The 23,675-nt window shown below is 38.4% G+C and overlaps 2 protein-coding genes across 2 annotated transcripts in view; both read right to left on the bottom strand.

Moving 5' to 3' along the window:
• The window catches only part of LOC131772814 (uncharacterized), a 32,532-nt gene extending 23,639 nt beyond the window's left edge, over positions 1–8,893 (bottom strand). The window contains exons 1-5 of the mRNA XM_066174204.1: positions 6,359–8,893; positions 3,111–5,732; positions 2,637–2,789; positions 1,949–2,278; positions 320–1,177 (exon numbers count right to left, since the gene is read on the bottom strand). Of these exons, the coding sequence (XP_066030301.1) occupies positions 320–1,177; positions 1,949–2,278; positions 2,637–2,789; positions 3,111–5,732; positions 6,359–8,888 (6,493 nt within the window). The 5' untranslated portion in view covers positions 8,889–8,893. The remainder of the gene's footprint in view (positions 1–319; positions 1,178–1,948; positions 2,279–2,636; positions 2,790–3,110; positions 5,733–6,358) is intronic.
• A 1-nt stretch (position 8,894) lies between these two features.
• Positions 8,895–20,751, bottom strand: LOC136284238 (protein bark beetle-like; the record flags this gene model as incomplete). The annotated part of the gene is made up of 5 exons (XM_066174089.1): positions 20,612–20,751; positions 15,078–15,697; positions 11,446–11,924; positions 10,074–10,317; positions 8,895–9,316 (listed from the first exon to the last, which is right to left on the bottom strand). Coding segments are annotated over exons 2-5 (1,749 nt in total), but the record flags the coding sequence as incomplete, so codon positions are not given.
• Between the last annotated feature and the right edge of the window lie 2,924 nt (positions 20,752–23,675).

Genomic DNA, 23,675 nt, shown 5'->3' with positions numbered 1-23,675 from the left:
GTTTCAAAGCTATACTTTTACGATAATTCTTAATCGGGCGTATTAATACTTAAGGAACTCTTTTAGTATCATCTAGATTGATTTTGTTCAGGCGAAGTCTCATATCACCACGTTTTATTTACCGAAACATTAATCTATGGCTGGTTTTGAATAAGCTCCCCTCTGAAATAAGTCTCCTCCCCCTACTCTCTTCGGCTATCATCAAACTTTTCGGGAAATAAGCTCCACGGAGGGGAGTGAGGTTCGACTTTGGTTATATGGAAGATATAAACAAATACTTAAAATGACTGATATAATCAACGCAATGAAGGATATTTACCAGAAATAACTCTACGAGGCAGCAACTCAATAAATGGCTGAAACACCACTGTTAATGAGAGACGGTAGTCTTTCTTATTATCCAAAATAAGGAAGGCGATGAAATCTGGCTTGCTCTCTCCCCACCAATTGAGTGTGGCGTTAGCAATTAATGGACTCCCTCGCATTGTTGTGCTTATCTGATAGCGGTTTCCAGGATTCTGTAAAACGTTTCCATGGATTTCTGCTCCACCATTGCAAAGTATTGTTGCCCCATACTTGACATTAAGCCCCGATGCACTATTCTTGTACAACGTGTTATTCACAAATTGAAGACCTGTCACATCTTTTTTAGGGAAATCATACAAGAAAACATAGTGACCGATGTTCTTGTAGAAGAAATTTCCGCGAACAATGGCCAATAACCTTGTTATGTTGCAAACACTGTTTGCTTTGCCATTCCAATTTCGAGCCAAGTTGAGAGAAAAATAGTTATTGGTAACGTTAACGTTCAAAAAGGGCTCGGAATTTCCTTCCAGAATTAATGTCCCTCCATTATTTGACTCTAATGTGTTTGCATGAATTTGGCTAATTAGTTTTGGCTCGGTAGGTAGATCTTCATGGAGGACACTGGAAAAAATAGCTCCATTTTTGTTCTCGGCCAAGTAGTTATTGACTATTTTAAACACCTGATTTATAGCACTAAGATGAATGGCTCCAGATGGCTTCCCGTTGAAGACTGGACTCAGACCATTGTTTGTAATCTGACAACGCTCTATTTTGAGAATATGGCTTTTACTCCGGTTCGACACGTAACTTATTCCATGTTCATCATTGCTACTGAAAACACTCTCAGACACTCGATGCATGACTTCAGGTGCTGAATAAAAAACAAAAAATAAAACATCAAATTCGGGTTTAGAGAAAGATGTTTTTCGTCTTGTCAAGAGCATGTGACAAAGAAAAAATTCTGAAAATTTACCATCTCTCTTATTCTATTTACAAACATGACGCTATCGATATTGCTAATCCTAACAGTATGCAGGACGCGTGTCATATGAACCTCGCAATAGACCCCGCTCACCGTAGAGTCCCTGTGGCTTAGTGGTAGAGGACTGGAATGCGGAATCCGAAGGTCTGAGGTTCGATTCCTCATCGGGCTCAGAATTTTTTCTTTGTCCCCCGCGCGTGACAAGACGAAAAACATCTTTCTCTATATCTTTACCGAGCTCAAAACTTACCATCCCTCTTATTCCATTTACAAATTTGGGTTTATCAGAAGAAAATGAACAACAGTAACTTTTGAGCTCGATAGTTCATTGAAGAAAGATGTTATTCGTTTCGTCAGTTACATGCGACGAAAAAAAAATCGGTTACCCCGGGATGAAGACAAGCCCAAAGCTTCGCACTTCAAGGTCCTGTTCCGTTTACGACCGAGCGCAGCGAAGAACTCAAACTAACAGGTTCACAGGTGAGAAACATTCTAAATACTTCTTGCATCAGCATTATTTTATAATCACATTTTATCCTGGTACTATTACCGGTTTGGTCACGTGAACATATGAGTATTAGATACACAAAGAATGGCTTCTACGAACATGAAAGCTCCACGCAAAACTGATGGGTCACAAGATAATATATCATAACTTACAAAGACCGCATTGAATTAAGTCCATGTCATCTATGGAAACATAGCCAGAGTAGCGGAAAAACCCCAAGAAGACAATCGAGTAATTAGATGACGTCTGGGGAAGCGTAATAACTTCTTTTTTCCAATTGTTCATGGTGTTGGCAGACCATAATATAGTCGACTTATTTCCATCCGATTCTTCAATCGAGATAGATAGGTTCCCCCATCCCTTATCCTTGAGTCTGTAATAGAACACTAAGTAACAGTAGTTGCTCTCGTTGGAAATTGGTGGACTGGCGAAGGCTCCATAACCCATTCCAAAGTAAGAGGGTCCCAGCAGCACGTAAGTTCCTGAAATATTAGTTTAAACAAACTTACGCACCTATCATTCTTCTCCGATTGTATAGATTTTATAGTAAGAGAGTAATAGGAGATCACATATATTTAGACTCGTTGCAAATTTTGTGATACACCCATAAGGAAGCACCTTGTTTTAATGGTGAAACTAAAGCATTCTTGAATATCTCACGATGCAGTTGCTCCGATGTGATCTACATCAGAAAGGACTAAATGATGAGAAAAAAGTTCACAGTTTTTAATAACCACAACCTTTTCATTAAGGAATAGTTAAATGGATAACTAAAATAGTTAAATCAGTGTGTGAATAACTTTCTAGCAACAAAAAAAATCACTTCCATCAATTATTTACCTCCCTTCCATAAATAGGTGTGGTCCGCCACTGATCCGTGGTACGACGAGAGGCTATCCAAGCTCCATTTTTGGGTAAGGGCAACGCCTCTATAGAGTGGCCCGGGATAATTTCTCCATCCACATAGACCTCTTTCAAATGTGCAAGGAATATCTAGGAGACATTTAACCATAAGATAAAAAGTCGCCTTGCTGTTTTAAAACTGTCAAGAAAACATGTTGGATAAGTCATCAAAATTCCATCTGAGTTTCTACATAACAATCAACACCAGATCGTACTACAAAACTTAATCAGGTTTTTCTAGATGAAACTTCAAATCGACGCTTAAAAAAATTAAAAAAACGGAGAGTCATCACTAGAAGTACGACAACGTCAGTAACTTAGCTTCACCAGCAATCTTTGAACGGTGAAGCAATCGATTAGTTAACAATGCGTCCAAGCTTGTTCTACATTATAGTCAAAACGATAACGTACTCTTCCTTGCAATTGGGTCCACTTGTAAAATCATCTCACTCTGGCTCCAGCCTTCAAAGTTAACTTGAATAAAATTCCACGGGATCACCCGTCTTGCCAACGGACCTAGATCTTTGGGTGAAAACCTTAACACTTCATCTCTAGAGTTAGAAATTGACACAAATCGTACATTTTTCATTACCAGCATCTGAACAGCAAGACCATAAGATCCTCGTGAGTAAACGAAAACGGAGCAAGATATTCTTGGATTTGAATAAGTCCTAATTGGTTTTTTAAAGTATAGGAATACTTCGTGATCCTTTACGTTCACCAGTTTTTCCGAAACACACACATGAACTTGTCCGTACGATAGACCGTGCATCCAATCGCCGTTTGGTATTGTGAAACGCAATCCATACCTATTCTTTACCGATTTAACGCTCTCAATAGTAAGATTTTGTCTCATATTGATTATTTCAGCTCCACTGCCTCCGCAATTCGCGAAAGAACTGTTCGTTATGAGAACCTCCTTTTCTGGAAACCATACTTTGATACCACCTGCTGTACAATTGAGAACAGTCAAAAAACTTAGATCTGGAACGTACTGAATCATTTCAATAGCAGCAACTTGCTGACCATGTATTTCACCGCAATGTTCAATCTTAAGGTGTTGTAAATATGATGTAGGATGATGCAACGGGCTGTTAACTTCGCGGACAAATCTTATGTTTCCCCAGGGCTTTCCTTCACTGCAGTTCAATAGGACATGATAGGAAGAGTTGCAAGTGAGATTGTGAAAAGATAAAGAACATTCTTTGACATCTGCTTCACTGCCATCACAATTTAAAACTGCGCACGATATCCAAACACTGGTACATTTTTCATGGGAAAAACTCATGGATGATGATGTTTGATAACCTAGATGTTCACAGATCACTTTTGCGTTGTTCGCTCCAAATGATGCTGTCTTGTTCAAGCAAACTGAGGTCCAATTTCCCTGATGAAGTATCTCTGCCCGACCTTGCCAAGGAAACTTACCGCCAACTAAACGTACCGATAATGACTTTTCAGTTTGGTTCTCTTTCCAACCAGAAAATAGTACTGGTGTATCTTTTGCTCCGCGCACAAAAAGCGAACCCAGAACCAACATACCGACACCCGGCTTAAACTGTAATTCAACGCCTGGGTCAACTGTAAGTGAAGCATTTGGCAAAACAGTGATATCTGACAGCACTATGAAAGGGCTCTGGTTTTTCTTTAGTTCAATACTATATAAGATACGTCCTCCCAAGTAATTTTCGGCAGGTACATTCAGTGTGTTACGGGTGCTCGAATTTTTCACCACGTTCCCTGCACTGTTAAGGAAGGGACGAAAACCGGCTAAAGTAAGTTCGTAATTGTCTTCAGCGTCAAATATTCTCTGCTTGATTTTGACCTCCTCTTCATGACCCCAAAAGTTTAGCGGCACTGGCAGCATACTTCTGTGTGAAGCTGCATATGTATTAACACAAAGTTCTTTTGAGAAGAGGTTACTGTTGAAGATATTGTAGTTTATGAGAGTAGCTCTATGATCCGTAAGTCCTGATATGCTTACTTCACAGGGTGGCGACCGAGATGACACCTCCGTGTTGTTAGAAAGTGAATTTCTAGAGAAAATTAGCGTGGACGAGTAAAAATATTCACGATGAAGACGAACCATAAACAGTCCCTGATTAAACTGAAAAACATTGCCAAAAATCTCGGTGTCGCTGTTCATGCCTCGCATCTCGATAACCCCGGAGTTCGGGCATCGATTATATTTGAAGACGTTCCTTCTTATAGTAGCACTCGAGGTAAACATTTCCCCTATGAAAACGGATCGTCCATAGTTTTCTCTAAAGACGTTTCCTTCAATTATAATCTCCCCTGAGTATCTTTTAATATATATCACGCCCTTCTCCTCACAAATATTAAATAAGAAGTGATTTTTTCTCACAATTACTTCGCCTTCTGTGTTCACGATGACAGGAGCTTTGGTGTTATTAACGAAAACGTTACTTTCGAATTCCCATGGATATTTGTCGATATCTACTACAGGACCTTGGTTGTTAAGGAACGAGCAGTTCTTGAATACAGCTCGCGAAATACAAGGATAGTAACAGTATCTTCCTCGTGAGTACACAGACGTACCCAGATTCCATGTAAAACGGGTTTCAGTTACAAAAAGTTTCGCTTTTGTGTAGTGGCCACCCAAATAAAGTCCAGAACCGTCGTTATGTGTGATACTACTGTTTTTGATATGAACCGAATTTAGAATGCCTGAATCCACATGTATAGCATTCCGTGTTGAGTTTGAAACCTTGCTTTTTTCAATATTAACGTTGCCCGGGAACCCTGACTTTGGAGGACCCCACCCTTTTTGAAGACCCCCGATTTTGATTCCAATCTGATGTGTCGTGAATTCACAATTAAATACAGTTAAACTGTTAAAACGCGAGAACGCCGTTTCCAGGCCGTTTCCTGGTGAATATCGAACTGCTGAATTTTCGACTTGAATGTTTCCTGAGTCTTCGCCTCTAAAATAAATTCCACCAGGAGCGCTATGGCTGAAACTACTCTCACTGATGATGAGGTTTGCTGATTTCATTGTCGTACCTTCACCGTCTGTAACTTACAGAAAGAAGGGAAAAAAAATCACATAACGTTGATACTAAGAAATATCAAGAGTAGTCCATCCACCTAGAGAAAATTATGTTTATTATCAGGATGACTGGCTCTCTAGTTCGATTTCTTTCACTTCTTGTCACAACCAAGGCAATATCAAGTTTCATGCCAAATTTTCATTTTCACTTTTTATCTCTGAAGGGCCATATGGCGGCGTGCTTTCTCTTTTCTTCTCATGTGCAATTTTTGCCTGCCTCAAACTGAAACAGCTACTCTAAAACGTACGTTTTCTCTCTTCATCAATCGAGATTTAGATTTACCATGAATCCGTAATACAGATTGAGGGAAGTGGCTTTTTCTTTAACTCTCTGAGTGTAGAGAGATGTATCCTTGAAACGAAACAAACGAGATCTGTAGAAATGTGCTTTAAACTTCACACAGTTCATCCTTCAAGTTTTTAGCCATTCAAAATGCAAATTTCATTAGTCGATTAAACTTTGATTCGTCATTACATCCAGGTATCCTAGGCAGTCGGTTTGGATTGGGTATAAAACAAACAAGCAAGATAATATATATAAAATGCAACATAAAAGTGAGCAAATGTTAAATGCAAAACTTGAACCTACCTTTGATGAGAAACAGAAGAAGATGAATGGAGCTGTGGTAATCGTTTTGATGGAAGGAATTTTCCAGAAGGATTGAGCTATTGTGTGTCATCCAAATAGGACGGTTTGACCACTTTATCGACTGTATATCCCAGAGTTTACTCGACTTCTTATTTCGTGTGCTATAAATGTGGAAGGGTGCACTTGAATTTACGTCATGATGGATTAACTGCAAGCCAATCGTGTAATTCTTTGAAACTGTAATAATCCTCTGGCAAGCTTCACTGCTCCTTGCCGTCACAGCCAGGTAATAAACTAAGCTGGAGTCATCAATAAAAGTCTCATTTTCAGAGCAAGTTTGAATACGTTTCTTTACAGTCTCATCAGCTACTGTGAGAACGTGTTTATTGAGGGAATTCCAGTTGAAGTGATATAAGAATCCGTATCCCTTTGTGTATATGACATTAACTCTCAAGAGGTTCACAAATGGAGTTTCCAAACGAATTCCATCCAGTTCAGTCTCCGATACTGTCGAGTTCATGATATCGTGTGAAGTCTTAAATGGATCTGAATACATCATTTGAAAACCAATTCCGGCAGAATTTCTCACAGATACCCCACTGATGTTGTGACGACTAAGATCGATTCTAAAAGCAATACCAGGAACTCCAAGGTCCTCTCTGTAGGCAAAACCCGCATACTGTATGTCCAAATTGCTGAGGAAGCTTTTCTTCGACGTTATTGTGAAATGTATACCAGCCCAGTAAGGAGTTTTGCAGCTGACATACAGAACATTTGCCGGGCATGATGATGACGAAGTCCAGTTGTTTCTGTTACAATCTGTGATGTTGTCACCTTGATCTGCATCACATCGGACATTATGAAGGAACATGTTATCTTTTCCATTTGAGTCATTATGGTAAGATTTCACCCATTCGAATCCCAATTGCCTGCACACTATTTTGTACTCATATTGATAGCTACGTATACAAACTGGTAGCCATGTGCTATTAAACCATATTTCGACTTTTCCTTCCCATGGACTAGGCCCTTCAACAAGTCTCAATTTCCCAGCGGAAGGAGTCTTTGGGGTAAATTTAACCCTTTCTTTGCTGCTACCCCTTATAATTATCTGGCCATGAACGAGGAAAAGTCCTTTCAAAGGAAATTTAATGGTTACTCCGTATTCAATGGTAAGCACGCCTTTCGGCTGTATAATGACATCTCCGATAACTTGGTAGGGGGAAAAATCATTTTTTATAGTGACTGCTTCATCTAATATTCCAGCAATCTTATTGCCGCGAACGAAACAAGATGGTCTGAAGCCACTATGCACGTAAGCACTGGTGGAATTGCGAGATAACAGGAACGGGTAGTATTGAATCTTTGGAAGCTCCACTCGATCCTCGAAGTCAAAAATTCTTTCTTTCACTTTGCATTCATCTTTTGTGCCCCACCAGTTTTTTCTGGCTAGAATTACACGATCCTGATCTTTAAAAAATATGGCAAAATCATGGGGAAACAAAGGATTTTCAAATGAATTATGCTCGACAGTTATATTGCCTTCTGTTATAGCTATAACAGCTTGCGTTTTAGTACGAATGTAACTGCTGGAAAACGATTTGATTCCTTGATTCTTTAAAAACCAGTTGTTGTTGATGATAGCTTGCCGTTTTGTCGGAAGAGTATTATAATCTACAAGACAAGTATACTCTCCCTTGTTCTTTGTAAAGATGTTTGCCAGAATTTGTATTTGCACCGGAAAGGTGTTAAAGACCTTGCATACCGAATGGGAAAAATTATTGTACGCAATCTTTATGGCAAACCCAATGTTTTCTTCAAATGTATTATTTGCCAACACTGCTTTTGCCTCGTACCATTCTGGACCATCTACGAGTAAACCGAATTTCTGATTTTCTCTCACTACATTGCCGACAAATAAAAGTTCAATGCGTCTGTGAAGCGAATATACTTTCCAGTAGCAAAACATTGGACTTAACTTGCAACCACCCAGAGTATTATTCGAAATTGTGGAGTTTGATACAGTTATAGTATAGTTAACTTGGTAATTAGAGAATGCTGTGTTAATATAAAACCAGAAACCGTATTCATTGTTCTCCGAAACGTGACAGTTTTTAAGCTGAACTGATTGCAATCTAGAAGAGGCGCCATCAACGAACAAAAGACCATTTTTTTTGTTCGAATGAACAACACAGTGCTTCACTAATATTTTCCCCTCTTGTCTTTTAATGTTTAGGCCATCATATTGGTTACCAGTAGAATACCAAGAGTCTATGATTGCACTTGTAACCCCTTGCTCGATAATTAAACCATAGTTGTAGTTCTTAGAGGTAGAAACGTTCTTCAAATTTAGCCTTTCGGCGGTTAATTTTTCAAGATACATTCCGCTACGTGAATTTCGGTCAAAAAAAGAAGAGGTCACTTGAAAGCTACTGGCAGTTACACTCTTAAACCAAGCCCCATGCCATCCATTTTCAAGCGACCATACATTCGAAAGTTGTATCTTGCAATCTTCACTGAATTCCCACATATTAATTCCGTGACCTGCTTTGTTTCGACTGAAATGTGAGTTGGAAACATTGATAGTGGAGTTCAACTGGTGTCTAATCAACAATCCCCGGTCTAAATTATCTTCTATGCGACTCTCGGTCATTTGGAATGAAAATGTTCCTGTATTAATTTCGATTCCTGATGCTTTGTTTTTCGATGAATTGACAGATTCAAATTCCAAAGGTCCTTTGATGGTATTTATTTCCACACCGTTGTTTCCATTAGTTTCAAACACCGATGACACAACATGGAGTCTACCTCGTGAGTTTTTCACTAGTAAACCGACACTGTTTCCGTTAACCGCCGTATTAGAAATCTTAGAAGGGCCAATAGCATCGTTAAGTTCAATCCCAGATTCAGAATTGTTGGAAAATTTACAATTTGAGATCAAAATTGATGGCTCCTGAACTGTAAACAAATGAAAAATAGAATTCACTTAATTTTAACGCCTTATTAGACTGCCCCCCTTCCCCCCTTTTTTTTCTCCTGTTGAGTAGGTGGCAGAAGGGGAACGTTTGCCCCCTTTCTAAATTTTTTATCATTCCAAAACTTCCAAAATTCCGACATCACTTGTCACAAAATTTAAATAATTGGTGACCTCAAATTGGCAACTTTGGATTTCGGGAGTTGTTTAACAAATTACAGAAACAATGATGTAAAATACGTGTTGTAAACACAACCCAGCAAACAGCAATCATCACAGAAATTTCAAGTTGAAAGTCCAGCCAATTGATTCATCAAAACTTTTCAAATCAAATTTGGGAAAAATTGCGATTTTTTTTTAAAATTACAATATGGTGGTTTCAAAACTCTTTAAGTGTATCGAGGTCAAAGTCCTATTATCCCACTAAATAACTGATAAAAATCGACCTAATGAGTCACTGTTCATCAGGCTAATTGACTAATTGGCGGGAGAGTATAACAGAGTAATACAGTATTATCAACTGAGTTGATAATGTGAATTAGCCATCGTAAAAAATCTAAAAACTGACGTTTCGAGCGTTAGCCCTTCGTCAGAGCGAAGGGCTAACGCTCGAAACGGCAGCTTTGAAACTCTTTGCGGTGGCTAATTTACGCCATCAACTCAGTTGATAATACTTTATTACCCTAATACTAAGCCAGTTGACCAAAAGTGCGATTTTATCGATAAAAAAAGAAATGTTACCTGGATCCTCTACGACGATCATCTTCAAGCGTCCTCCCAACCGAAGGCCATATTTGGAAAAAAATATAATTTCCGAAACAGAACTAGCACTAATTGTTATTGTCTTTCCACTGTGGGTATCTGTAATTCTGCTGACTAGCGTTTTGTTTTTTGTATTTCCATCTACAATATCAAGTTCAAATTCATTTCCTTTGATCTGCGTAAAATGCACAGTGAGTCTTCTTCCAGGTGACGCTTTGAGAATCTGAAGTTTGATGAAGTTTATGTTTAAAAGCAATCAAAATTTCTTTGTCAGATCGTAAGAGATTTTTTGACTCTTGGGGTGAGAAGAGGATTCGGAATTCACTCTGCGGGCCGATTACATGGTGCACCAAATGGACAAGGAGCTCGTTGGAAAGTAGTTTGGTTCGTATTCTTTATCCTTTTGCATGTTTGTTTTAGTTCATTTACTACAGCCATTTTGAAATCACTGGTTGTCCCTGTAATCTGATTGGCTCTAATTGGTGCGATTTATTCACGAATCGCACCATTTTTTGCTTTAAATCGCATCTTTTCCCCAGCCAACGAGGAGCCACACTAAAAACAAAACAACCAATCAGATTTCAAGGCTTGTTTAAGGTGACCAATCAAATTGCAGGAAAATGAAAGACAAAGAGTCTCATCTGGCAAATTTTTGTTTCCAAAACTCTTATTTTTGAATTGAAGATGAATTGAAGATGGATTTAATTTCACACCGGTCAGTACTGCATCAATAAAATATTTGAACTGACCAAGTCCTGTACTCGGGTGATTTCAAAATGGATGTGATAAAGTTGTAATTGAAAATTGTGTCGTGCAATGTTTGTCTGAAATCATACTTGTGATTTCAAATTGAACTCGCGCAGCACGCTCGTACGCGTATGATTTCAGTCCAAATTGCACTCCACTCAGTTCAATTACCATTATAAAGTATTCAGACTGTAGTATGCGACTGGAACCATGAGTTGAAATCTAGAAGATTATTAAATATTCCAAGAAAAATTGGTTTTCCAAAATGAATAACATAATATAATCATTACATAGTAACCCATTTAACTAATTGAAAACTTTATGCCATTCAGATTAGATCATCACATCAAAGATCAGATGCCAGTATCAGATTGAAACCCAAGTAACAAGTTAGATTTACTCTTAAACCTGTACAGATTGTTATACAAACCGTATCAAGTTTCACAAGGGGAAAGGCAGATGTAAAGTACATGTCGCGGGAAGGAGATGAGAGACAACTGTGATCGAACATGCTAATTAACACAATATACCAAACGAATAGAAAAATCGCTAACTGTATGTAAAAATCGCTAAATTCATATGAATCCCACGTTTCAGTTCTTACCTGGCTGCATCTAGTCATCGAGACTTTTGCAACTGCATTCACAAGCAATGGGAAATAAATCTTCCGCGGAAAGACGGAACATAGATCCATCGCTGTGCGCGTGTAAACGAATCCATCTCCAAACCTTGTATTTACTATGGTGGCATTGTGCATAATAACTTTGCCAAATAAGTTCTCGATGTTTACACCCATCATTCTTGGACTCAGGATTGTGGAGTCGACAATTTCCATAGGTTTGGCAAGTTCTTGTACCTGCACTCCATAAGCGCAATCCTTTAAAGAAATGCCAAGCAAGGCAGGGGCCACTTTCTTCACTTTTATTCCGTCGAAAGCATTTTCTATGTCCACGTTCTCCAAAGACGAGTTTCCGTGCCCCTCAGAGGAGTTTCCTGGTGCAAAGTAAATACCTCTCCAGAAGACCTTCTGAGCCAAGATAGGCAAGTGAGTGTCACACTCGATTCCGATGTCGTACTTATGATCTGGCTCATTGGTTTAATTTTTGATGGAACGGAAAAAAAATATGACTCAGCCAACTTTCAATAACTGATTGACATTGTATCCTAGCGCAGATTTTTTTTGACATGCAAGACGAACTATGACGGTTTTAAGCACTCAACCCAAATTCCTAGCTTAACAACCTTACACCTTTTCTCTGACTTGTAACTTCCGTAAAATCAACAACAGTAAAAGTCTTAACAAAAAGAGAGCAGCGCGATTACTTTCAATTTCTCGTAAAAGACCATAGAGAATGGACAGCCTTGTGACATCGGGTACAGCTATGAGTAGTTAACATTACAATCACAATCCCTAGTTGTATTTCGAATTAATCGTATCAATCTAAAAATGCAATGTTTCAACTTCTTCATTCTAAAAGTTACATCGAAATAACGGTTTATTAACTTCTGATTCGAAATCCTTAAACCATTTTATCAAATTGACTTCCCAATCGATGAGTTCAGGCTACCCATAGCAAAGCCAGGGTTAAATGACCGCTGGTAATGGAAGAAATTCTACCTAACATTAAACTTCCTTTTCACATAATGAAAGGGACCCATTCTCCAGGTTGTGTCACCTCGCCAAAATATTTGTGGAAAAAGTGTCACATATCTTAATTATACCCTATCATTCAGGCAGTACAAGTTATACAAGTGGACCAAGAATCTAGACAATTTTGTGGTTCCTGGAAACTGGAGACCACTGGCAGAAGTTTTTTAACCGCCTTTAAAACAGCTAGTATTCCCTGAACACAGACCTCTAAGGCAATGTACTAACTGGTGACCAGACCTTGTTTACACCTGCAGATTTGCACAGGATCGGGCAACGATTTGGTGCTATGTTATCCTATCGTTTTATCTGTTAGCTAGATGATTCCACCAATCCCAGGAGCAATATGCCGCTGTCGCACATGCCGGCGCTTGTAACCGACCAGTCTAGCCTACAAAACCTTGGCACTGTATAATTATATTTAGGTCTTAGGACTATGCGCAATGCCTAACCTACAGCACTAAGTATTTTCAACGACTGACTCTCGTAAGCTGGTTTCTAACTTAGAACAGTCTCTCCATAATTAATGTCAACAACTACCGGCAAGATTCAAACGACATATTCACGACATTTTCACCACCAATGAACCGAACAGAGCGGCATATCAAACTCATGGGGTACAAATAGTCTTAACGTGAATGTAGTGACCACACCCACTTCGACACCCCACGCAAATCGAGTGTAATTTTCGAATGTTTTACCATCGTGCAGATTCTCTACGGAAAAAGCATTCAATGTACCTCTGAAATATTAAACTATAATATTGTGGCTTTCTATTTCGCTAATTTTCTAACTTGAGGGTAAAGTTTTTCCCTCGTCATTTTTACCTTTTCTCCGAGCGGTTGCGTGAAATTATCAAGGCGTTTTTGATTAAAACACGACCGAGCGAAGGGTCTCGGGCGATATCTCTTACGCAGGCGCAAATTAAAAATGTACCGTCAGAACCAAAAAGTGGAACAAATTTTCTTTGTTTTGATATGTATAGTGTCGAACAAAAAGCAGATTTACGTTCGTCAAATGGCGTTTCAAAACAGCTTTATCTTCCTCCTTTTGATTTTTTCCTGTTTTGTAAGCGTGAACGCAGTAGGAGAGGGATCGGGAAACTCAAAAGCGCTTTGGGAATTAATCTGCCATCGTTTATTTACAAGATAAACAGGTAAGATTTGTGAAGTTCGTTGAAATATGAAGTCTAAATAAATGCCCTTTTTAAGCTTGTTTTCTAGATTTTTCGTAAACTTCCCTGATTAATTTTGCGCTTCAGCTTACTAATCTATCCTTTTTCAAAGCAATGTAAAGACGAAGACGATGAACCATGAATCGTTCCTTTCAACAATCGTAAACAAAGTGTTTGAGCAGTCAGATATACGAGGTGTAATAATCAATAGCCGCAAATCAGAAGTCTTCAGAAAGAAAGTATTCTGTCTTCAGAAAGCTGTCAAGAAAGCTAGTAATCGTGGAGGAAGCCAACTAAATGCACTTCTTAGCAAGTTGGAAACGGGTCCTCAGTATCGATTTAATATCATGTCAATCTTAATATCATATAGTTTTGTATCTTTCTTCCGTGGATTCGCCTTTTTAACGAGGGTGTATGTTGAGTATTCATTGCAAAATCGCTTTGTTTCTTTAATTTCCCTCTTTGGCCTGTCTGCCATTTTGAAAATTCGTAACGGAGAGCATGTGCATTACGTGAGGTTAGTGGTTGCGTACACCTGGAACCGAGAAAAACAAATGTTCGTCGCACTAGGGAAAGAGTTTGATATGCTAACGTTACCGACGGATCCAGACCGACTTAGGCCACTTGAGTCTCACAGCCAATTAAATTACGGCTAAACTAACCAATCTGTCTACGCGAACCGGACTTATAACACTTCACTGACAACGACTCTTCACTTGACTCTGATGATGACTTCCGCTCACGTTGGTGAAACGTCATTAACTGCTATCGACATTATTCCTTCTCAGAACTACCCTCGCCCGGATGATCAAGCACACAAATTCTCGAGCAAGGATCAAATTGTCGCTTAATCTGAAGGTCAAATTGCTCAGAAGATTGAAATGGTGTTCTCTAGCGTAAGGTCTGAGATAGTACATGTATTTACAAAAACTTACCGGCCAAGATTTCTGCACAGTCCCTACTTTATTATACATGCATTTCTCGGATAAATAACAATAAAGACACGTTGCTTGGTTAGTTTTAGCCTCCTATTACTGGTATATCTCTATCACTTATCAGATGCGAACTGCCTTGCACACCTCCATATCATGGCTTCGCGGATGACTTAAAGGGGCTGTTAGGTTATTATTTCCCAAATAAATCCATATACCTGTCCCTTTCACCAGACGGGTCTTCCCATGATCAGTTACACTTGTCTTGTAGGAGGCAAAATTGGCATCTGGTCGATAAACACTTCCGGTTTCGAAAATATAAAAAATATAAAATATATCGCTGCAATCCATTCCATTAATCGTTTCGCTGCCTAGATTTCCATTTTAGATCATAAAATAGTCCTTAGTTTAGCCTGAGCCGTCCATAACGTATTTCCAGCCCTTCAAACTGCATAGTATTACATAAACAAGAGATAACTCACCACAAGGATAATAATAAGCCCAGGAATAGCGACAATCCCAAAGGCTCTCTTCGTATCCAGTACATTCAACGAACTTCATGAATACACGGCCACTGCCAGGGTGGAAGTAATAACGCTTTGCTCCGAGGAAGCCAAGCTGTCTGCAAGCCACTCGTGTATCTCTCATGTCCCAAAAATACTGGCCACAGACAGTGCCCCATTGTCCCCGCCATTGTAGCTCCAGACGGCCGTTGTTGTGGGAGGTTCCACCAACAAGCCGTATTCCTTGATTGTAAGGTATGGCTGAGTTCTTGCAAGAAGGTGCGTCTTTGCAAGGAACCGCTCGGAAAGTGATCCTGTGTGAAGGTGTCCCTTTTGCATTTAATGATCCATGAACGCGAATCCCCACAGATGGAAGAAAATTTACCTGAGTACCAGGTTCTATGGCAAGAGTGGCATTCTCTGCGACAACCAAGTCACTGGTTACCAAGTATGGACCTTCTGCATGCGTGAGGGTCTGGTTACCAGTGATAGTGCCATTCAGTTCCCGAGAAATATTTCTCCCATGGCCGCAAATTCCGTACTTGAAAAAGATAGCCAATATAATGCAGTACTTTGGTAACATCGTGACCAGCTCTGACCTAATTGTAACAGATATTAAATTAGATCCAAGAGATTATCAACTGTTTATATTCTCTTGATTTGATCATAATTTTTGATAAAATAAATTTCATTTGACCTGAGCATGAAAATCAAGTATTTAAGCAATGGTTCTCGGAGAAGAGCTGAAAAGAAGCCTGAAAAAAATTTCAGGCTCCGACGGTATTCTAACCGGTTCCTTCCAGATTCTAGATGGCGATATCACCCCATACTAGTATTTAGGGGGCATGGGTTCGAAGCCCATTGAAGTTCAAGGTTCTTTTCTGTAATTGCTAAAATTGCAACTCACCAGCAGGGATCATTGCTTTACTTACATGTTGAAGTACAAGAATAAAAACAAATTTTCAAAGGCATATTGTAGTGCTGAGTTCATTTACTTGTATAGGACCATTTCGTAAGATAAGTTATGCTATAAATTAAAGAAAATACGCGCATAAGAAGATAAAATTGTAAAATTATGGCAACAAAAACAGAAAAACAACCAGAAAGTATGGCATTATAAACTTTGTTACTGTTTCGTACGAATCATGTACGAGGGGTGGTCGTAGGTTTAGGAATCAGAACAGCAAAGGAAGGGTAAAATCCTGACGTTAGTGGATTATCTGTTTTAAACGAATGTGCAGCTGAAAAACCCGGAAGATCATCTACGCAAAAGCTTAACCTCACGATAAAAGCGAACCTTTAGAAAATTGTACATTGATCTCACAAAAACAGAATCCTCTAAAAATCACAAATGATGATGATTGAAGTTGCACCTTGCCAACCGAGCGATCATTTTTAATCAGCCACAAATTAAATCTGAACAGGGAACCCCCAGCATTCAATTGCATGACAAACGAATGATTGCAAGAAACCTCAGAATAAGCAAGGGGAACGTTAATATAGAACGTATGAAATGCGTCATGTCGAAAGCAAACAGCTCAGCTGTATCAACGATAAAAGCACTCAGGTAACCTCACGGTTTCTTTCAATCAGTTTACCCGGCCTGAATCGATATCTTTCTTTATTGCTCATGCAGTATGATAAATAACAGGCCAAAACCTCAGCTCGTAATTCAACTTTTGTCACACAAGAATATCATAAACAAGCAGGCAGTATGGCATATGTTGCCAAAATATGTAATGGTGAATGTTTTACAGTCCATGAACATTTTGTGAAGCCGTGCTGTTGACTGAATTTGACCTGCCTGGGCTAAGCGGCATTTTCGTATCGAATCTAATGACGCTTCTTATGTAAAACACGTGGAACAGCTTCACAACGTTAGGACGAAAATTAGATATAGCTAGGAAATGCTCTAAATTATGTTACAAAATATCATCCGCAATTCGCTTGCACTAAAGGTAGCCGGATATTTTCCCGTAGTTTGTTATATTATCAACAGTACCTTAACAAGTTGAAGAATTATGCACATGAATGGTTCTCAGCTGGATTTTAAATCATAGAGTTGAATGTGTGAGCCTTGTGCATTCGCAGTAAGACGAAAATAATAAAATAACGTTTGTAAAGTACTTACAACAACTGTCGCACTACTCTATCGATAGCACGTATGATAGTAGCACGATCAATTCGTAAGTTAAACTTTTTCTTGGTAACCTCTTCGAAAAATAATCTAGTATTGACAACAGAAGTATGGGAGAGAAGTTATCTCAGTAAATACAATAAAAGCAATGCGTGGAAAACCGAGCTGTCTCACAAAAAGACTCCAGCGTGACGTTTTTGCGTTTTCCTCTTTGTTGTGTAGTTTTAGAAAGAGTTTCCTTCCAGTCGGCAATAATCTTAAAGGAAGATTTCTTAGAAATTGCGCGCGTCATTGCCTTTTCTACAAGATATCAAGGGTCACCCAATGGCGTCATGTAGTTCTAGGAATCGAGATTACTACGAAGCGATGAAAATAAACACACAAGAACAGAAACATTTGAACGATAAATGAATCGCTCGATTTTAAAACCATTTTCATTTCTTTGGAGAATTTGTTTGGTTTATTGCTCTTGTAGTCACAAAATACGAGTAGCACCCCTGCAGCCCTCTTTCAAATGCTGCTTCCTCGGATCATAGTTTTCAAGTTTTCGTCACAATGTAGACAGATAGACTTCCAGGAAACCGTGAAATTTCAAATTTTAAGATTAAATGTAACTGGACTAAAGCGTACTATACATATTTCCATCGAAATGATTTTTAGCCGGCCTAAGAAAAATCGAAAGAATTTCACAACAAAAGAAATTATTAAAAAATTATTATTGCAAATAAAAAGCTCCCTTATTCTCGGCTCCTAGACCAACAAAAATGCTAATCCATCGCTTCCTAAGATGTCTTCAGCGAATATTTCATCCTCAAGCAACTGTTTAGGATTCTCTTTGTGCCTGTATATCTCACCTTCCTACTAAAACGAATGTAAACTGTAATGTTATAACCAGTGTACAAGGCTGGCAATTTTGGACATCGAACAGTCCTAAGCGGTTTGAACAAATTCATTTGCACTCACATAGAAATGTAATGGCTCCTATCCAGCAGCTTTGGCTTTACCTTTAGCACATTGCTAATTTTTAACAAAGGTGTATTGTAGCGAGGAAAAATAAGCAGGGAGTAAATTCTAAAATTAATTGAGCATTAATCACGAGATCCTCACACGATTACATGGTGACATAATAGCAGAAGACGGTTCTTTAAGGAAGATTCACGAATTCTGAAGGATTTTCTCAAACAAAGAGTCTCAAATTTTGATGGGAAATCTTTGAGCCTTCACAGATCAGTATAATAGCTCGTCTTACTTGTCCCCAAATCTGAGATTTTTAGCAAGATTGAACCTCCTCTTCTCTTGCATTTCATTCGAACTTGTAGTATGGGACTTGTTTTTTTATTGTCCTCTTCTTTACTAAAAAACCCCATCCACATCTAGACATAAACATGTTTGGAAGCTGTTTTGTTTATCATAGCTTAAATTTGTTTTCTACATGGACGCTGCTAAAACCAATGCTTCGGGGACTTCAAATTTAGCACATTGAAGAATTCAATGTACTGACTACTTTGATTTTCTTTTGAGTTAAAACCGTTTTGATTAAACATGTTTTGCTGGTGTAAATAGGCTACAAGTCTTAACAAATAAAAATTCTTGGATCTTAAAGGAATCATGATAGTTGATGTCAGTTTTATGCAGTAAATCGGCCATCGTGCTTGCCAAAATTCATCCCAACAAATACATGCCTGGTTTTTTATTTATTACAGCGCAAAAAGCTCTTGCAACAAATCAATCGAGGTATAATTTCATAGTTCTCTTTATTTACTACAAGGTAACAAGGGAAGCAGACATCAATACTTTTACAACCCCTTTTACAAAGATTTAAATTGAGTCAGAATCCACATAGTTCATGCGCCATTTTGCTGGTTAGCCAGCAAAAATAGATAAATTAGATAAATACGCAAAAAGTCACATCATATGGCATTATGAACACATCTGAAATAGTTCTGTATTCTGCTCATGTATCTCTTAGTACTGCTCATTTGGGAAAGTGCATGTTCAAGATTTTTCGAAGGGGCAGCAAGCAGCATGGAATATGGAGGAAATCCCTTTGCGAACACCTTTCTTCGGCGTCTGCCTTCTTCATAGACTCTCAAACCTCTAAAATGAATTCGTGAGCTTTCATGCACGAGCTTTAAACGAACTAATACTAGCATTGTTAATATCAAAGAAGAAAATACCAGTTCCTGCTTTGGACGGTAATTTCGATGCAACCACATCAAAAAGTATGAATAAATGCGATCTCAATAAGGACTACCGTTTCAATGTGTCTTTTGAACTCATTCCGTGAAGTTCTATCAATTGATTCCACGAATTTTGAATACAACTTTGCACAATCCCCTTCCACTGTTCCTTTCAATAATTTCTTTATTTTCTTCAGTTAGAACCACAACTTACAATGCTTTTCAATTGCATCAGATGTAAAAAAATATTATTCTAAAATGAAAAAGGTAACATCATTTTCCGCGATTTCAAAAGTCAACAACTTGAGGCATAATTTTCCGGCGACTGTAGACACCACACATCTGCAGTAAATGTAGGGTAGCTCATTTAGAAATCATTGGCGCGCTATATTTTCCCCTTACATTTGATTTAAGTATACTACGACCATGTTTTAAAAGGGTAATACAATTTTTCTCATTAGAAAAGTTTATTTCTGGGATCTGTAGTTCTTAAGAAACGAATGAGCTTATGCGTCTATTCCCGGAAACGTCCTTTTTTCTGAGAGCAATTGATGTGTCTCGTTTGTTTGCAAAGACGACAAACTATGAGAAACGCATATTCGAAGCCATTGAACAATGTGCTCACAGTGCAGCGGTTACGCTAAATTCATGTTCGCTTTTGATTCAAAACTAAAACTGGAGCAGTCGATTCGCTACAAACCCTGACATGGTTCAGTTTTCTCCCAAAAACTACAGACAACAAGTGCTTATCCAAATTCACAACATCTGTCAGATCTCGGAAATGCATTCGAATTCAGTATTCAGAAACGTTTTTTAATCATAAAACTTCTTAACGACTGCCCTGTTTTTATCTTTTCCTTGATACATAATCTACTTTTTTTTGTGTGGGTAAACTTGAGGCCCAAATTAAATAATTTTTCACGTTACTTTCACGGTTTATTCTGTACGCTGATCATCCTTGCTTTACATGACTTGGTCAACGAACACCAAACATTGCAACCTCACAACTTTGCGCCATAAACGTTATGCTGGAGGCAGAGCAACATTCACTCTATCGCTGTTCCTTTGGAACCTCGTTGTATAATAGAAAATACACATGGACGAAATTGAACTGAATTACTTCGTTGCAATAGGAAGCTTTCTTTAGGTTTCTGCGCGCCACGCGACTAGTTAAAACAGAAAATGTAAAAACTTACGTGAACTATCCTCGCTGTTTCATAAGCTCACAAAAAACAAATATCATTGCCGCTCAGTGATGAGTTCTGTGTGATTTACTGTGAAACTTCTCGCTCAATTGGGCGCGTAACCTCAAAAATCTTGGAATATTATTTCGCTGCGTGAAAGATATACCTGTTTGAGTGACACAGTGACGTCACGTAATTCTAAGAAAGTGGCAGCTATCGAGCCAAGAGAAATTGTTTGGTATATTAACGATCGATTTAAATTTTAACTTGTTTCGAAAAATAACAACAACGACAACTACAAAAACAAAGTGGTTCGGCTCCGTACAATTCTTTCTTAAGCGTGTTAATGTGCATGGCTATTTCTGTTTTTCGTGATTTTTATTCTTGCCCAGAGCATTTAAATTTTGAATATCTTTTGGCCAATATTTTGAAACCTGAGATACGAAACACTGCACTTAGGGTTGCACGCGAACTTGACGATGTAACGTGTCTCTATTTATAAGTCTTGCAGTACGTAGAGACAAATGATGAAGAAAACATACAGAATTTGAAAATACACAAGCTTTTCTCTAAGAAAAAAAAAATTCGACAAGGGAAGAAAAACATTAAAAAAATTAGATTATACATGCACAGCTATGACAGATCGTACAGATCTCGCCTGATGTTCGAGTCAAGCATTGATGACATTTCTGTTCATCGTCTCCTTTTCTCGGTAAAGTGATACAAACAATTTTTTCTCAGAAATCCTTCCCATCATACTGTGTTATTACATCTACGAATATTACGATTTTTACAATTTTTAAGTTCTCTAGCTGACAGGTATCAGAACAAATATCAGAGCATTATTCACACAACTCTTTCCAACCTGCCGGGTTATGTTTGCGGGCTGAAGTTATCTTTTATCTTGCCAACATTTCAAAGGCACCGAAAACGCGTGGTGAGAAAAAAAGTGTCGTACTTTTTAAAGAAAGACTATTTTGTCTTATTTAGATCGTAGAAAAAATGAAAACATTCTGAGATACACAAGGAATCGAAGGTGAGACTCTTTCGGTGTGAACAAATTGAGTTCAGCCATTTCCGAGTGCAGCGTCACACAATCTATCTTATTCCTGGAAGAGCCCACAGATCCTACAGAAAAGCTTTGTTATCTTAATCGAACGTAACTCATTTTATATTGCAATACAAACTATTGGCTGAAAAAAGCACGTCCTAAAATGAAAAAAAATCACGCAAACTTACGTTCCAGTGGAAAACGTAAGCTGCCAAACAGCTTTATCTTTGTTGTCTACAACGGTGTACAAATTTTCTCTCGTGAAAGAGTCTTCAAACGACAAGATTCTTCTCTTTCAGCTTTTTTACAGGTAGATTTACAGCTTTAATTTTTCAGATCCGTTCTAGCATTTGATTTTTAAGTTTGCACCATATTACTGAAATGTATGTTTTCAGAGTTTATCCTACTGTGTTGCGACAATTAGAGCCCAGACATTTACGCAAATTGTAATCACGATCGTAAACAGTGTTTTTCGATATTAGCGCCTTTATAAGCAGGTAAGCATAACTTTCTCCGTAGCGGTATCTTCGCAGCAGTTTTTTCGTGTAACTAAATTGAATTATGAGTCGCGGAACGCTCCATGCTGACGCGATTCCCAACTTCTCCAGCAGCCATGGGTCGCAAGAGATCAGCACATTATAAACGAGATTGGATTAATTTTATCCTCTTGTGTTCCCGCGCTGAGAGATTGGTTTTTCTCGGAACAGGAGTCACATGTCACTAAAAAGTCCTGTGTTTTACTGATCCAATCTAGATCGAACCTTGGCTTTTAGAAGCTAATTTGCCTTGATTTCTAAGATATATCGTTGGTTTTTTAGTCGTATCACGCTATTGTCGCAGGTCCCAAGGTTACAGACGGTTCAATGGAGGGCACTGTGATTTAGAGTTGTGACGAATAGTACTTTAGGTGCGCCCCATCCCCAGAGTCTACAATTTTTTCTTCATTGTTTTTTTCAGTTTACTCGCGTGATGAACCTCGCAGGAAACAGTAACTGCTCGTGGTCTATCGGTTTCTCAGAAGAAGAACATCAGAATCCAAAAGTCAAGATTTCAATTCCTCGTGAGGGACTCAACGTAATCAGATATCGTCAACGCAGTTAAGCCGTTATGGTGATCGACTGCCTCCTTTCGAGATGTTGGTTAAATGTTTGTTTCCCTCCCCCCTCCTCCCCTCCCCTCGGTTAACTTCGTAATCCTGTGGGTAGGGATCGTTAGATTTGAACTTTGATTGCAAAGGGAAACGAATTTTGTTTGTGTGCCAATACTCAGACAGTCACACAAAAGTCCTCTCTTTATTTATCTGTAGCCTGTCTCGTACCCAATACCATGCCGGGCCGGCGAAGATCCTTTCAATGGTGTTGCTAAAACAGGGAGAACGCGAAAGAGAACAAGAGAAGGCATAAGTAAAAAGGCTAAAATCCAGCGAAGAGCGTTCCAGCGTTTGGAAAGTTTAATAAATAGATTTCACAAAGCCTCTTTTATATCTCTGTGTGCCAGCTAATGACTGAAATCTCAATGAATAGATATGCCATATTTTAGTAGTTTTTTTTAATTGCATCTTTAAGTTTTTGGCATTTACTATTTTAAAATTCATAAATAGTAGTCCGTTTCATCCTTGTAAAGAGGTCATTTCTTTAACTAGAATCTCAATCATGAAGTCAACTTAATTTCAATGAGTTTGAAACTTCATTCTACATAAGAACACTTCACTGAAGTATAATGCTATATTTATTTGCTGTCTTTCTCGTGCATATGACGATCATATGTGTCTTAACCCTTTAACTCCTGTGAGTGACCAAGACAGAATTTCTCCTTACTATATCAATACAATATCATGCAGACAAGTGATGAGAATAAAGAAAAAATTTTAATTATGGGATTACTAATTGATCCTATACTAATTTCTCCAAACAAACATAATGAGAGTCATTTGATAGACAGTGAGGAGAATTAATAATTAGATCTTGGGTATTAAAGGGTTCAAATGGGGCATTTCATTTTATTTTAATGACTAAAATAGACTTA

The sequence above is a fragment of the Pocillopora verrucosa genome, chromosome 11 (genome assembly GCF_036669915.1).
Source record: "Pocillopora verrucosa isolate sample1 chromosome 11, ASM3666991v2, whole genome shotgun sequence".
In the NCBI taxonomy this organism is placed as follows: Eukaryota; Metazoa; Cnidaria; class Anthozoa; order Scleractinia; family Pocilloporidae; genus Pocillopora; species Pocillopora verrucosa.
This window is presented reverse-complemented; position numbering and strand designations above follow the sequence as displayed.